The 16,512-nt window shown below is 42.9% G+C and overlaps 1 protein-coding gene across 2 annotated transcripts; it reads left to right on the top strand.

Moving 5' to 3' along the window:
• Positions 1-2,519: 2,519 nt before the first annotated feature.
• On the top strand, positions 2,520-6,038 carry LOC101689902 (T-cell surface glycoprotein CD1a). 2 transcript variants are annotated; one of them, XR_201067.3, is made up of 6 exons: positions 2,520-2,687; positions 3,239-3,502; positions 4,181-4,459; positions 4,654-4,886; positions 5,266-5,356; positions 5,502-6,038. XR_201067.3 is itself a non-coding variant. In XM_004775796.3 (6 exons), the coding sequence occupies exons 1-6, from the start codon at positions 2,627-2,629 to the stop codon at positions 5,545-5,547; spliced, it is 1,020 nt and encodes a 339-aa protein (XP_004775853.2). In that variant the 5' UTR covers positions 2,520-2,626; the 3' UTR covers positions 5,548-6,038. The 2 variants fall into 2 exon arrangements, 1 of the variants encoding a protein (XP_004775853.2); XM_004775796.3 differs by having other exon boundaries at positions 4,654-4,932.
• Positions 6,039-16,512: the final 10,474 nt, after the last annotated feature.

Genomic DNA, 16,512 nt, shown 5'->3' with positions numbered 1-16,512 from the left:
AAATTTTTAAAAATGAAAAATGAAAGGAAAGAAGAGGGTGAGGATGTGAAGTGTGTAGCTGTGTTAATTGGCCTCATTGTGGGCATCATGTCTCCATGTACACATACACTAAAACATCAAGTGGTTACTTTGTTTTACATTTTTAGAAAGAAAACAGAGTTTATTGCCCAGCAATGAAAAGTATTCAAACATGTGATGAATGCTACATAAAATATTAATTTTCATGATTTGCTTCAGTAGAAGTTTTCTTGACCAATTCTGCATTTTCCTTCTGAAATGCGGTGTGCCCTCATTAGAGGCACTGCAGGGAAGGACGTGGGTATTCATCTGCAGCTCCCTGCAGGCTCCATGTGTACCAGGCTCCTGTGGGTCTTCAGACCATCCTCTCTGAGAAGTTGTTGAAGGACTTTCTTCAGGAAGACCTTCATTCATGTCATGTCACAGGCTCTACTGCACCTGTTAGAGCCCTCGAGGACTCACATGGCCCATGTTGCCTCCCAACCTTCCTTCCTGGGAGGCTGGAAAGTTGCACACTGTCCATAGGTCCAATGTTCATCTATCATCATATATCAGTGAAGCAGAAAGTAGTAGCAACAACAAAATCAAGGCATCAGAAAAGCAAAGGCAGGCACATAGACCCACGGAAGGGGCTGGATCCCCAGTGACCCTGGGCTCCCCAGTTCCATCAGCCAATACACTCCCCACATGACTTCAGCCCAACAAGGTGCATTTCTATCCTTTGTGACTGGTAGCTCCCCTGTGACAGCGGTGGATGTGGCCCCTGGGGGATACTGGCTAATGTCTCTCTTGTTTGCAAGTTTCCTCCTCACTTCGCTCTTCCTGTCCTTTGATTCTTGAAAGTATTCTTCTATTTTTTTTTTCTTGCCTGTTTGCTTTTTATTTTTATTTTTTTTCCATGTGTTCTCATCTTGTGACACTTCCCCTGTCTTGTGTCTTAACTCTGACATCTGGAGCAATCCCTGTCATGGGTGTTTTCATGGATATCTAACAAACCACTGGTCAGGAATCAAGGTGCTGGGTCTGCTGCTGCTTAGTGACTGGCAAATATTTATACTCCAGGGTTTTCCTACCAATGAAAGGACAAGTTGCCTCAGCATGTAATAAATCAGAAAGTGTCATGCCAATGGCAGTTAAGTACTCAAAATGCAAGAAATCTTCCATAGAATTCTTCTTGACATAGTCATCCATCCATTCATTCATTTCATCATATATTTAGCTTTTCCTATTTGTCTGGTAAACATATCCTGAGAGTGGTTCCAACAGACATGAGAAGCAGCTCTGTGTGCAGACATGTAAGATATTAGGAATCATCTCTTCCTGCAAGCTCTTTCCTTTTTCATGTCACATTTAATTACCCAGAGTCAAACTTCAGAACTGTTCAGTAAGGAAAGTCAACCACATATATGTGAATATCTAATTGGCTTTATTAAATGATCCATGAATCAGGAGACTTCCCATCTGACATGCGGAGGTTCTTTCAAAGGAGTTGTACAAAATGGAAGGTTTTTTTTTAAAGAAGGGTTGGGACCAGGGAGTTAGTAGTAAAAGGGCATTTTTCCAGGAGTGAGGCCTGTTTTCTTAGAGAAAAGCAAGAGGTGTAATCATACATATGACCTCATCTGTCTGTTGGGAATGGAGAGGACCCAGGTGATGGACTCACTGGTACTGAGGGAAAGAAAAGTTTCCTGCCTGCCTGGTTAAGGCTGAGTTTCTAGGAGAGGTTGAAACTGTATTTAGATTGGATTTGAAACCTCAGTATGAAGCCCCAGTGTGGGAACTGGGTCTGCACGACACCATTTTTGGGGCCTGTGATTTTCTTTTTCTAAAGAGGAAGAGCCTCATGGGGATGTATTTCAGACTTCTGCCCCTCCCTCAGCAGAGCAGCTCTTGGTATCCTGCTGGCTAGCCTGCTTGGGACAGAGAGTGGGGCACTAGCTCTGTTCTGGTTCAGTCTCATCTGCAGCCGGGCACTTGTGTTTCAGTTTTGGGGACTGGACATTCTAATCATTCCTGCCCTTTTCTCAGCAGGTAGAATCCTGCTACCTGCCAGATGGGATGCAGCCAGGTTCTTCAATCACTTAATAATACCAATTAGATCGTCGAATTTACCTGGTTGATTTTGTTTTTTAGGAAAAGCAGTGAGATGTCAGAGGTGCGAATAAGCTGGGGTGGGGGCAAGACCGGGAAGGAAATACAGGAGAAGTGTCACAGGGCAGGAGGGACAGAGTAACAGTAGGTTGAGGGCTGGGAGCTGGGAGCCATGTGTTTTCATGGTTTACTCTCTGCATGAGAAGGAAAGGTTGGGATGACTTTTCCAAACCACACAAGATTTTTTTCCCATAGCAACTGAAATAGGGAACAGGGAGCAGATGGAAGCCAATGGCAGGGAAAAGCTGGATGCTTGAGAGAAGAGTCAGACCAGGAAGGGAAGTGAGAGTCTGTGTAGGTCTCCAGGGTTGGGGGAGGAGCACATTTGCATTTTAGCAGAGACTCAGGAAAGCTTGTGTGTGGAGAAGGAAGTCAGAAGAGAGGTGCGGTGTGTGGGGTAGGTTTGTTAAAACTGTCAAAGACTGACTTTGTAAGACACAGAACATCTGCAAATACAATGCTCTTCCTGCAACTTGTGTTGCTGGTGGTTCTCCTCTCAGGTGGTGACAATGAAAACGGTGAGAACTCTGACCCTGCCCACTGGGTGCCTGTGTGTGTGTGTGTGTGTGTGCGTGCGTGTGTGCATATGCTTGTATGTCTATGTGTGTGTTTTAATATGTGAATGTGTGTGTGTACATATGTGCATGTGTGAATATGTGTCTCTGTATCTGTATACTTTAGTGCATGTGTGTCTTTGCATGTTCATTTAAGAGTGTGTAAATGTGTGTATGTTTTTTATGGTTGTGCAGGGTTTTTGTGCATGTGTGAATCTGTGGTGCATGTGTGTACGTGTATGTGTGTGTGTGTGCACTTGTGGTGTGGGCTCCCCAGCACATACGTGAGAAAGGAGCATGTCAGCCTGGTTCCTTTCTGAACTCCCTGACACCAGGGCCCTGTGCTATCCTCAAGGATGGATACAAAGCTCAGGGCTCGGGGGCAGCACATCTATCCTGAGACAGCTATGGCTTCCCTGTCATCTGGATTTTGGTTCTCTTCTCTGGCACCTTCTGCATTTTCTGTCCTTCCCAAAGTCTTCCTTCTCCTTAGTTTATCTGTCCTCTTTTCACAGACTTCCAGGAGACCTCCTTCCAAATCATCCTGACCACATCTTTTTACAATGATTCCTGGACACAAAAACTAGGCTCAGCATGGCTGGATGAACTACAGACTCATGGCTGGGACAGTGACTCTGGCAATTTCACATGCCTATGGCCTTGGTCCAGGGGAAACTTCAGCAACAAGGAGCTGATGGAAGAGGAAAGGTCATTCCATACATTCTCCATTAGATTTCCTCTGATATTTCAGGACCATTTCAGTGAATGGCAGCTTGAATGTGAGTTCAGTTCCCTCAGTGGTGAAATGGAGTGGCAGTTGTGTGTATGTCTCCTTGAGTTCCTTCCTCCTCTAGGAAAGAGACTCCACTGGCTTCTGAACCTCATGTCTCCTCATTTTGAAACTGAATTATACCTTTTATGGGAGGAGGTAGAAGCCAGACCCCAATTCTTGAAAAGCTTCATGTCTTCTACAATTTCTTATTGACTACAGGTTATCCTCACTTTCTCATACTTGTGTCTCCCAGGACAACCCCTCTTTCTAGCCTCCATCCAGGCACACCTGCTCCCTCACTCTGTGATTATTCCTTGAACATTTCTTTTCTCCCCATTGAATCCCATTAGTGATGTCTGTCTATGTGTTCCCTGTACCCCATAGGACTCCCTTTCCCTTGATTATTTTTACCCCAGCTCTCTCTCTGAGCCCTTCCCTATTCTCTACCCAGACCTTTCATGTGTCTTCTTCCAACATTTGCTCCTTCCTCAATATTTCACCTCTTTCTCTGCCTCCAGCAACCAACACTTCTCCTTTGGCTGAGCCTCCTCTCAAACCAAACTTTGCTCCATTTCCCTCAATCCCCTGAACTTCTCCCTCTGCTTTCCACCCTCCTTGTCTTCCACTGATCTCATTTCATTTCTTTCACCCCCCTGTCCTGAAATTCACAGTCTCTCTTCCTCAGATCCCTTCCAGGTACAGGCAGCAAAAGGCTGTGAACTGCACTTTGGGGAACCATCAGTAGGCTTCATGAGGATTGCTTATCAAGGATCAGATCTTGTGATCTTCCAGAACAAGTCATGGTGGCCGTCTCCAAAAGGAGGAAGAAGGGCTCAGCTGGTCTCCAGACTATTCAATCAGTACCATGTGATCAATGTAAGACTACAAACACATATCAGTGACACCTGTCCCCGTTTCCCTCTTGGTCTTCTTGATGCAGGGAAGACACATCTGAAGCGACAAGGTCAGTCCTGCTCCCTTCCTCTAAGATTTCTCTACCCTGCACTCATAAATTTGGACCATTCCCTCAAATTCAGGGTGAGAAGGAGTCAAGAGAGTTTGACAGTGACAACTTTCTAGAGGTAGAAAAATGCATCTGTTTAAAGTGATGTGAAGAATTAACCTCTTAGTTTGTGAATACCTGTCCTGTCTCTGCAGTGAGGCCAGAGGCCTGGCTGTCCACTGGCCCCAGTCCAGGTCCTGGCCATCTGCTGCTGGTGTGCCATGTCTCTGGCTTCTACCCAAAGCCTGTGTGGGTGATGTGGATGCGTGGTGAGCAGGAGCAACAGGGCACCCAGCGAAGTGATGTTCTGCCCCATGCTGATGGGACGTGGTATCTTCAGGTGTCCTTGGATGTGAAAGCCATGGAGGCTTCTGGCGTGTCATGCTTGGTGAGACACAGCAGTCTAGGAGGCCAGGACATGGTCCTTTACTGGGGTGAGAAAGAGCTGGGACCCAGCTGGGAAGGGGGATGGGTATTTCTCTAGAAGAGCAGGAGAACCAGAAGAAAAATTGGGGTTGCTAGGGACTCCGTTCCAAAAAGGACAAAAATGAGTAATCCAAGAAATGGAAGGGCTGAGGGTGAGAGTCCTGTAAATGTGGGTGGTGCAAAGGGTTCGTGAAGGGTCCATCTCTGAGGAGGGATGGAAGAAGAGAGAGGAAGAAGGGCAGTTGGTGAGGCAGAGGGTGGCAGGACCAAAGAGGACCAGGGAGGTACAGTCCAACCCTGGATGACTGGGAAATGACACAATCTCTGCACCAAACCCACAGAGAAGCATCAACCCATAGGCTTGGTCTTCCTGGAAGTGATAGTGCCCCTGGTGCTTCTGGGAGTTCTCACCTTGTGGCTCTGGAAACACAGGTAAATCTATGGAGTCTTCCTGGTCTTTCTCAGGTGGCTCCCCACCTTTCAGCCTGTCCTCACTCCTCCTGCTCCTGTTGTCATTCCCACAATGTATTCCTCACCTCCACCTGCTGCAAAATGACTCCTTTTCTGTTCCTCCTAGGAAAACTCACTGGAGACCTCAATGCACTGGCCTCCCACTGGAATGAGAAATCAACAGCCCAGGGACCAGGATATACTTAAACCCAGCTCAGCAGTGATGTCTTTGCAACCCTTTCTGTGCAACTTTTGTGTTTCATTCGTGCTTAATGATCAGTTGACAATTTAAGCCCAGTGTAACTTAGCTGGATTTGTTTTTATGACTTGGTTTCCAACTTAATCTCAAAACTGAACTCAGAGTAAAATGAATTATGAGTGACCTCTATGGGTCACGAGAATCAGATATCACTTCTTCCAGTGAGAATTCCCTGATTCACAAGTAGATTCAGTATCCTTTGTAAGACTACCACTACCTTGACCTCCACTTTGGCTAATCTGTTCCTGTCCCCAAACCCTTCTTGGTCCCATTAGGTTCCTTTTGCTTTCTAACTCTTAGGCCTTTTGAGAACAATGTCCATGTCTTTTAAATATTTCTATCTTTGCCAAATGTCTCATTGCATGGAATATTTCCTTAATAAAAATATGTGTGATATATGCCAAATTCATAGGTTTTTATTTTCTTTTGCTTTGTGACATGATCCACATAAACCTCACAAATTCCCTGTTCTTTTTCCTGGATTCATTACATTGTTGAATTATTACCACTGCATTCATGACCCATGACTATGATTCCCAAGCCTGAGCAAGCATTATCTACACATTCATTTTGTTTGTGAATCATATGCTACTTTTTTTTCCCCCTTAGGAACACCAGTCAGCCCTGTAGCTCTGGTTTCAGGACCATTTTGAACACTGAAATAACCAAGAAAGAACATGTAAATGCAGAAAATGTGGCACCAATTAGACCATGAATAGGACACATATTTACTGTATAGGAATTAAAACAAGAAGGCAGAGCAGCACCTGGTTCTGCCTCAGGTGAGAACACATATAGTAGGTGACACATGTCAGGCCACTCTACATGTCCATGAACAATGGTGAGCACATGTGTTTGTGGGTTACAAATCAATGTCAGTAGGTAGGTCAACCAGCACAGACAGACTTCATGAATAATGAAGATGGATCCTTTGTGACTAATGACGTTTATGGCAGTGTGAGTGGTGACATCCGTGGCTGAACTTCAGTTACTCTCAGTTTCATTAATTAACTCAACAAGCCATTCTCAATCCCAGTGCAGCAGGGACATTCTGAGTGTCAAGTAGTGGGGAAGAAAAGGTCATCATTACTTTTGGAGCTTGAAAATTTTGCTTTCTGATTTGATTATGGTTTTTATTTTTCTATCCAGTTAGTACAGCATCTTATTTGTGTTAATGTAGGGGAAAGGCACTTTGTTCTACTTTGTTTAGAGGGTCCCAGTGCAGGAGAACATCCAGAGGGACCATGTGTAAACTTCCATCACTTCACATGTGGACATTTCTAGAAAATAACATTTTGTTGGGAGAGGTGGCAAAGGTGAGAAAATGGGAGGCAGGGAGAGAAAATCATGGGACTACCACAATCTCCTCACTTGGTTCAGACTGTATGGCTGCTTCTCTATGTTCCAGGCCACCTATCACCCTTGCATAACTGCCATGTAATTTTTGGTTGGTTGACTCCAATATCATTGTAGCCCTGGGTTCTGATCAGCCTGAGGCCATCAGGAGAAGGCAACCATGACCATTAGACAGGCTGAACGACTGGCAGGTAACCTCCAGTTCAGGCCAATCATCAGATAGATGCCATTTGACCTCACAAAGAGTGATAAGTTGAGTCACCTGCTCCAGTTGGCACAGGTCACACAGAGCCTGATTTTTATCACTGATAGAGAGGAATGAGACACTCTCTCTTTGCCTGGATGATCAGATTTGGGGTATAAAAGTTGAAACAACTATTGTCTATTTTTCAGCAGCAGAGAAGCAACCCTGAAGATAAAATCTGCTTGCAAGGAGGTAAGGAAATTGTATATGTGAAATTTGCCAAGAAGGTAGATCCCAAGTGTCTCACCACAAGACACATAAAAGAAAAGTAAAAAAGGAAGAGGGTCAGGAGGGAGGAGCTCAGTTGGCAGAGTTGTAAGAGGATCCCAGGCTTGTTCTTCCCTTGAACACAGCTAGACAAATATCTAAGCATATTGAATACTCAAAAATAGGTCTGAAGATTGAAAGAACAAACTGCACAACTTAGGGAGAGAAGAGGTCACATCACGGAAGGTAGGAGGTATGGAATTGTGGTTTGAGTAGACACAGATCACGGGTTCTGTGGAGGGGTAGAAATCCTGGTAATTGAGAGAGAGGGGAGAGAGAAAGAGAGAGAGAGAGAGAGTTAGAGAGAGGAACCCACAGGAGATCACCAATGAAAACACTTCCCCAGTGCCACTGACTAAATGGAGAGAGGCTGATTTTCATGAGTTGTTACAACCAGTAGGGCTGAAAGAAGGGAGTTTTAGAAGTTGGTACTTTGGCCAGTGTAGAGTCTGGCAGGCACTGCAGTGCTCCTGTGGAGAAGGAGAGCAGTAAGCCCAAGGGCAGATGGTATGACCTGAGGATACCCTGGGACACTCAGGGAGAAATGGTTCCCCTTCTTGGAGTACATCTGGGAGAGGTGGCACTGCATCTCCAGGGACAAAAAAGCCAAGCAGGGGGCAACATTACCCTTCCCCACATCAAAGCATAGGGTTAGAGACACTTGCAGAGGGTTCTTTACCTGGACATCAGCTATTTGCTGCACTTTAGTCCAAACCCACATCCCTGTGCTTTGGTGTGACTGTCATTCTAGAACAAATCTGCAGCAGTTCCAGCCCAGTGAGAACTTCCCCAAGGAACAGTAGGCGTCAGCACCATGCCAGTTCCCTCAAGTCTGGAATTTTAAAACTCAGTCAGCCTGCTGGGGTTAGAACACAGGGCACTGCATTGCCAGATAGAAGATGCTCAGGGTGAAGGCATGGATCTAAGGAACACTTGGGACATATGAAGTGAGATTGTTTGCTCTTCTTGAGTGCCTCCCTCAGAGCAGTAAGCACTGAATCCCTCTCTGTGGATAAGGCTTGTACTATGTCCCTCCCCTGCCCCTCAGCATAAACTAACTTCAGTAAGCAGACAAGTGCAACAGTGGTGGCCTAAACCACTTCATCAATCCCTCCTCCTCAGTGCTCTGCGGGTACTGCTTTGCAAACAAGTGTTCCTGAGAACCAGAGCAGTGGGCCCCTCCCTAAAAGACCAGCAGAAACCTCCACGTGTGCAGCATCTACTGACCACAGAGTTCTGCAGAGCTTATTTCTAGTGGAAATTGCATCAGGTTTCAATTAACCAGCAGATCACTGAACACCTAGTTAGAACTTGCCACACTCTAGACAAGGTATAAATACTCCCCACTGCAGGCAAGGAGAGTCTCTGCAGATGACTGGCCTGAGGGAAAGAGCAGCCAAAACACAGTAGTAGGGTGAACATAGCACACAATGGAGACACTTCTCGAAGCACCAGATCCTGGACTGTTTAAGATCTATTGTTAATAAAGTCATTACTCTCAGGAGCCGGAAGCATAACAAGCTTTCAGAACACACAGAAGAAGACAGAGACCTAGACAAAATGCCAAGATGGAGGAATTCATCCCAAAAGAAAGAACAAGAAAAGGTCACAGCTAGGGGCGAACTGAAACAGATAAGCAATAGGCCTGATCTCAAATTTAAAGCAAAAATTGTAAGGATACTAGTGGGCTTGAGAAAAGCATAGAAGAAACCAGGAAGTCTCTTACATAGAGATAAAATACCTAAAACCTAGTCAGGCTGAAAATAAAGTACTATAACTGAGATTCAAAACTGACTGAATGTAATAACCACAAAGATGGAAGAAACAGAGGGATGAAGAAGTGATATAGAAGATAAAATTATGAAAAACATTTAAGCTGAAAAGAGAAAGAAAAATATTGGATCAGAAATGGAGACTTAGCGAATTCAGTGACTCCATGAAGCACAATAAAATTTGTATTACAGGACTCCCCAAATAAGAAGCATAGGAAAAGGGGACAGAAGCTTTATTTGAGTAAATTATAGCTGAATATTTCCCCAATCTGGGAAACAGATATCCAAATCCAGGAGTTACAGAGACTTCCCATCAAAATATCAAAAACAGGCCAACACCAAGACAATCATAGTTAAATTTACAAAATATAGATATAAAGAAACAATCCTAACAGTGACAATAAAAACCACAAGAAAAAAGAAGCCCCTAAATTACAAGGGAAGGCAAATAAGGTTAGCAGCAGATCAGATCTGTGCACAGAAATGTGGCAGGCCGGAAGAAGTGGAGTGATACATATTCAGTGTGATAAATTGGAAAATACGCAGTCAAGAATATTCTATCCACCCAGGCTGTCCTTCAGAATAGAAGGAGAGATAAAATGATTCCCAGACAAATAAAAACTAAAAAAGTTAGTGACCACTAAGCCATCCCCACAAAAAAACATTAAAGAGGACTCTTTGGAAAGGTCAAATGCAACAAAGACTAGACAGAAGCAGAAAATCTACAGAAACAATGACAAAACAAGTAATAAAACAACACTAAGTTCATATCTATTAACAATCCCTCTGAACATAAATGGACTAAATGCTCCAAAAGAGACATAGGGTGTCCAAATGGATGAAAAACCAAGGCCCACCTACATGCTGCCAAAAAGAGATTCATTTTAGACCTAAATACACCCACAGGTTGAAACTAAGGGGATTGGAGAACCATCTATCATGCAAATGGAGTTTGGAAAAAATTCAAAGTAGTCATACTTCTGTCACACAAACTAGATTTCAAATCAAAGACTGTAACAAGAGATGAAGAAGGGTACTATATCATAATAAAGGGGCTATCCAACAAGAATATTTAATAATTGTAAATATTTATGCACCCAACTTGGGAGTACCCAAACATGTAAAAGAATTAACATCAGGTAGATTCAAATCAAAACCACATTGAGATACCACCTTTCACCAGTTATAGTGGCCAAAATCAAAGACAGGAAACAATGTGTGTTGGAGAGGATGTGGAGAAAGGGGAACCCTCTTACACTGTTGGTGGGAATGCAAGTTGGTGCAGCCTCTTTGGAAAACAGTGTGGAGATTCCTTAAGAAATTAAAAATAGAGCTTCCCTATGACCCTGCAATGGCACTACTGGGTATTTACCCCAAAGACACAGATGTAGTGGAAAGAAGGGCCATTTCTACCCCAATGCTTATAGCAGCAATGGCCACAGTAGCCAAACTGTGGAAATAGCCAAGATGCCCTTCAACAGATGGATGGATAAAGAAGATGTGGCCCATATATATTATGAAGTATAATGCCTCCATCAGAAAGGATGAATACCCAACTTTTGTAGCAACATGGATGGGACTGGAAGAGATGATGCTGAGTGAAGTAAGTCAAGCAGAGAGAGTCAATTATCATACGGTTTCACTTACTTGTGGAGCATAAGGAATAACATGGAGGACACTGGGAGATGGAGAGGAGAAGGGAGTTGGGGGAAATCAGAGTGGCGAGATGAACCATGGGAGACTGTGGATTCTGAGAAACAAACTGTGGGTTTGGAGGGGAGGGGAGTGGGGGGTTGGGTGAGTCTGGTGGTGGGCATTAAGAAGGGCATGGATTGTATGGAGCACTGGGTGTGGTGCATAAACAATGAATTTTGGAACACTGAAATAAAATAAAATAAAATAAGATAAAATTTTTAAAAAGGCTGAAAGGAAAAAAAAAAAAAAGAAAAGCAGGTTCAGAACTGACTCACCTACAGTGAATGATCAAAGGCACAAGTAGACTTTTTGTTTCATTTCACTTTGTCATCTTAAATGCCATTCTTTGTAGCTGTATTTGGTCTCCTTCTTCTGTCCTTGATGATATGTACTCAAAATGTACTTACTGTTTATAAATAAGAATCAATGTAAAGTAGAAAAAAACCTGCTTGTTCTTAACAATTATGATTAGATTACCCACAAGATTACAGGAGGCATTAGAGAAAGTCAACCATCGTATATGTTTTGCTGTTATCGCTGGATCTTATACGAGATAAGGCACACTTACTCAGTTAGTAAAAAAGGCAGAAGTGTTATATTTAAGGTTGAGAACTTTAATTAAACTATCAATCTCAAACTAGCTTTTATATTAAATATTATTCTATTCACAAGGACTTCAACAAAATTTGGGTCTGTTTCTATATTTTGAGTTTTAGAATGCCCAATTTCCACAACTGCTTGTCTTCAAAACCACTGCATAGCTCTTTCACAAATTAAAGCTAAATAGCTCTTTCACAAATTAATTTTAGCAATACTTTCACGAGACAGAAACACATTTACAACACAGGTATAGACAGACATGAACATACAAGACAGATGTAGAACTTTACAGCTTCTGTTTTCAAGTGACTGCCATCAAATAGGTGCAAATTCACTAGTTATAAAAGTTGAATTTGAAGTACTTTCTTTGTTTCTTTGTTTTGGGCAGATGGAATAAATCAACATGATTTGTCTAGATGGCTAAAGACTCTTTTAAAGTACTTGTGGTAAAGACACTTAAGATTTGTATTTGTCCTTGGCAAGTCAAATTTTACTTAGTTTTTAAATTTTTTAAATAATTTAAAAAGATCTTTATTTATTTAATTAGAGAAAAAATTTGCACAAGCAGGGAAAGGGGCAGAGGGAGAATCACAGGCTGACTACACACTGAGTGCAAAGCCAGACAGGGCTCAAACTCGTGACCCTGAGATCACGACCCTGAGATCTTGATATAAGCCAGAAAGAGTCAGAAGCTTCACTCACTGAACCACCCAAAACCACCCAAAAACCTGGGCAAGTCATCTTTTTAAATGGGTTTTCCCTCCCTCTCATTTTGTACTTGATAAGGATCTGACATTTGCATTTGAAAGGAATTCCTGGAGAAGAACCAAGCAGAAATCCATATATTTGCAATTGAAACACTCAGAGAAAATAAATGCCAGCCCTTTCTAGAATGACTTGATCTTTCAAGGATGGAATGGTTAGAATACATATAGCAGTTTCAGATAAAAAAAGATCCTTGGTCTTTGAATTGCTTCTGGAACCACACTTCTCACCCCATAAAGACTAGATGTGTAAAACAAGAACAGGTATTTTTAGTTTCTGAAGGAATGTCCTAATTGCCTTGAATGTATCAAAAGACTGACACATCCATCCACCTATGAGAAAGTCTTCTTTTCCTCTGACTACCTTTCACTGAGGAGAGGAGGCCTAAAACATTTTCTTTCAAGCTCTGAATATCAGCTTTTAATTTGGCTTAGTTTTCTATCATGGAGTCACTAAATTTTTAAATGTATCTTATCAGGATGTAGCTGGGACAAACAGTAGAGATTTCTGGCACGACCTTATGGACCCAAGAGGCATCCACCAAGGTATTACTTTTAGCCACCCCCCAAGATCACCTAGAAAGAACCAACAACCTGCATATCTCAGGCAGCAGAAAGCCACAAACCAGGCTCTTAGGATGTCAAAGGCTATGAACAGGAAGGAAATAGTTATTTCAGGAAAGGACTAGTAGTGGATGGGTTTGGATTTGGAAAGGAAGGACTTAATGTGAACTTTTATTTCCCCGACTTACTGGACTCAGGAGGTAATCTATTTAAAATGATTCTGGAGAACCCTATCTAAGTTAAAGAACAATTTTGCTATGGCTCTTTTTTCAGTCTTTGATAAAGGAGTAGAAGATCTCGGAGGAGAATAATCTGTGACCTCAGGAGGTTTTGTTGGAAAAGGAGCTGTCTCTTTAGAGTGGAGGGGTGGTTAAGATGGAAAATTAGACTATGAGTCCTCAGCTGAAGAAGGGTAGAGGGGTAATAGGAGCTGCATCAGCCTTCTTCTTTTCTCTTAGGCACCTGTTGCATTTTAGTTTTTTTTTTTTTTTTTTTTTTTTGTCAGACTATTGTGGTGAATCTTCTGATGAGGCTATTTTTGAATCTTGATGCTTCTTGGAATTTTCTGCATGCCAATTAAAACAGGCATCCAGGATGAACACCCAACTTTTGTAGCAACATGCACGGGACTGGAAGAGATTATGCTGAGTGAAATAAGTCAAGCAGAGAGAGTCAATTATCATATGGTTTCACTTATTTGTGGAGCATAACAAATAGCATGGAGGACAAGGGGAGATGGAGAGGAGAAGGGAGTTGAGGGAAATTGGAAGGGGAGGTGAACCATGAGAGACTATGGACTCTGAAAAATAATCTGAGGGTTTTGAAGGGGTGGGGGGGATGGGAGGTTGGGGATCCAGGTGGTGGTTATTGGAGAGGGCACGGATTGCACGGAGCACTGGGTGTGATGCAAAAATAATGAATACTGTTATGCTGAAAAATAAAAAATCAATAAAAAAATTAAAAAAAAAATAAAACAGGCATCCATTTCTGTTTATTGAAATTGGGAACACTTACTTTCATGTGCACTTCCTAAATGAGCAATGGTCTAAGAGGAATGTTCCCTGTAGGGGCCACTATAATTCTAGTTTGGTTTTTTTGTTTGTTTGTTTTGTTTTGTTTTTAATAATAATTAAAAAAAAATCTTGCTCCATGACTACAACTTCCAGGACTCTAGTCATTAGTTGTAAACTGAGCAGGTACACCCAAAGGTGGTACACTTGACTCTTTGGAATGTTAAGGATAGCCCCCCAAACTAAGCCTCTAGGTTTTCTGGAGCTGTGGTAATACCTACAAGGGACAGGCTGTGGGGTTGGGGTGTGCATAGTTTATAGTATACCTTGTTGCCAAAAGTTTTCTTGAGGTTGGCATGTGACCTAGTGTTAACCCATTTGGTGACCAACTTATCCTGTCTCGGGAGCCTTCTGGAGGTGGTGAGGGCTTTAACAGCCTTTCAGGGCTTGACGTGCACCCACCAACTTTGGGAATGTTTGACCTCTGAGATCTCACTAGTAACAGCCTTTATTTACACAAAACAAGATAACAAACATGTATGTTAATATACTAGTAGTACTTCATCTGGCCATAAGAAGGTCCTGTGTACATCACCAATTCCCTGGCAACCTCGCTGAGGTTTTCCCCCCAGGATTTGTGGTCTCAAAGCCTGGAGACTTGGCTTTGGGCATACTCTTCTGTCTACTCAGCATGTTCCAGGCAAAAGTGCAGGTGGCTCTGGGCATAAGCTCCAGCTTCGTGTCAAAGAAAGCCAACCAGATTGGAAGCACCAACACAGCTGAGATTGGAGCCAGAAGCTTACCCACAATCTTTGGAAACATGGGAAAAGCAGTGCAGTCCAAGGCAGCCTGGGTACCTGTCTGTGTTTCTCCGGGTCCCTGAATGCTGCTGGAAGCTCACTTTGAATCCCACTGCTACCACCAAACCTGCTAAATAACAAATTTCAATGGTGTACTTTTGAAAATCTCATTGGCTTTATTATTTGAAGCATGAATCGGCAGCCCCCATTTAGCAAGAGTTGTACAAAATGGAATGTTATATAAACAGAAGGTGAGACCAGGGAGTTATTAGCAAAAGAAAAGTGTTTCAACTGCCAGCCTGGTTTCTAGGTGGAAGAGCAAGGGGTCTTATCATTCACATGACCTCATCTGCCTTTTGGGTGGAGAGGGTCCAGGTGACAGACTCATTAGCTCTGATGGAAAGAAAAATGTACTGACACTGACTCATGAAGGCCATATTTCTGGAGGAATGGGCTTAAATTATTTAGATTGGGTGTGAAGCTCAGTGTGGGAACTCACTTCATGACATCATTTTGGACTTACAATTTTCTAATAGGAAGAACCTCATGGGGAGGTTCTTCATTGACTTCATTCACTTGCGCCTCCACCAGCAGAACAGCTCTTGGTACCTGCTGGCTAGCCTGCTTGGGACAGAGAGTGGGGCACTAGCTCTGCTCTGGTTCAGTCTCATCCTCAGCCGAGCATTTTATTTTCAGTTTTGGGGTCTGGGACTTCTAAGGGTTCCCCACCTTTCCCTCAGTAGAATCTCTTTATCTGGGACAGGGTGTGATACAGTCCCTTACCCACTGGCCCTTCTCCCCATCTGTAGTGTGGCTTCACCTGTGCCCTGAGGCAGTGGGGCTCCCTGCCTTTCCCACACACAGTTAAGTCTTCTTTCTGTGTGGAGATGGTGGCCTTCCTGCCCTTCTCAGGCAGTAGCTGCTCTCTGGCCTCAGGCTTGCACTAGGTATAATCAGCTTTCTGGTCTGTATCCTGGATTCCAGCCTGTCAGGAGTCCCTGGTGAGTTCAAGGGGTGTGTAGGAAGCCTGGAGATACAGGAGCTTCCCAGGTCTGTGAATCTCAGGTTCCCAGTACTCATGCTAGCCTTTAATTATTTGTTAGAAATTTTAGCTGAATTATTCTCTGACTTAATGAGCATCTGGTATCTGTTCCAAGAAAGCAAGGTTTGCAATCTCAGTTTCTTTGGAGGAATCTGTCTTTCCCTATAATTTGGGTTAACAAATTGTCCTGATCCTTCAGCTCAGATGGATTCAAGAGAAGCCATTTTGATCTTCAGCTTTTCAACATCTTGAGCATGAGAGTGATCTCTTTCTGGATTTCAGTTGGAACTTTCCAAGAGATATCGTTCTAACAACCCGAGGTTACTTCTGTTTACTTGTAAGCCAAGAAATAACAAGACCAATAGCGCAGGCACATTTGCTCCAATGATATGAAGCACGCACAAATACTGAAGCGGCATAAAACATGTAAGAACATCACGAAAGAGGAAGGGCACCATGTCCAGCAGAAGCCAGCTCATGATAAGACAAGCATGGAACATTCAAGCAGGAACAGTAAGAAGAGAATCTGGATGCATGATTCTAGAATACTGACCTCACTTCCTTTAAGTTTTCATGGTTTCGTATGGCAAGTATAGGAGATACATGGCAGGACTCTCTGTAAACTTCATGATTATTAGCATATGGTTTTATTCTAGAGAAAACTGAGTAGGATATTCATTTCATCAAGTAAGATAGCTAAAACTTTTGGATGCTTAAAAAACTTTATGCTGAAAATCTCTGTAATCATTAAGAATAATCAGATAC

The sequence above is a fragment of the Mustela putorius genome, unplaced genomic scaffold (assembly GCF_011764305.1).
Source record: "Mustela putorius furo isolate JIRA1106 unplaced genomic scaffold, ASM1176430v1.1 tig00000997_pilon_pilon_pilon, whole genome shotgun sequence".
Taxonomy (NCBI): Eukaryota; Metazoa; Chordata; class Mammalia; order Carnivora; family Mustelidae; genus Mustela; species Mustela putorius.
Note: the sequence above shows the minus strand (reverse complement) of the source record. Positions and strands in the feature narration are given on the sequence as shown.

Coding starts and splice junctions, on each gene's coding strand:
- LOC101689902 (XM_004775796.3), top strand. CDS start 2,627: ATGCTCTTCCTGCAACTTGTGTTGCTGGTGGTTCTCCTCTCAGGTGGT. Junction 2,688..3,238: donor AGGTGGTGACAATGAAAACG/GTGAGAACTCTG, acceptor CTCTTTTCACAG/ACTTCCAGGAGACCTCCTTC. Junction 4,933..5,265: donor GGACATGGTCCTTTACTGGG/GTGAGAAAGAGC, acceptor CCAAACCCACAG/AGAAGCATCAACCCATAGGC.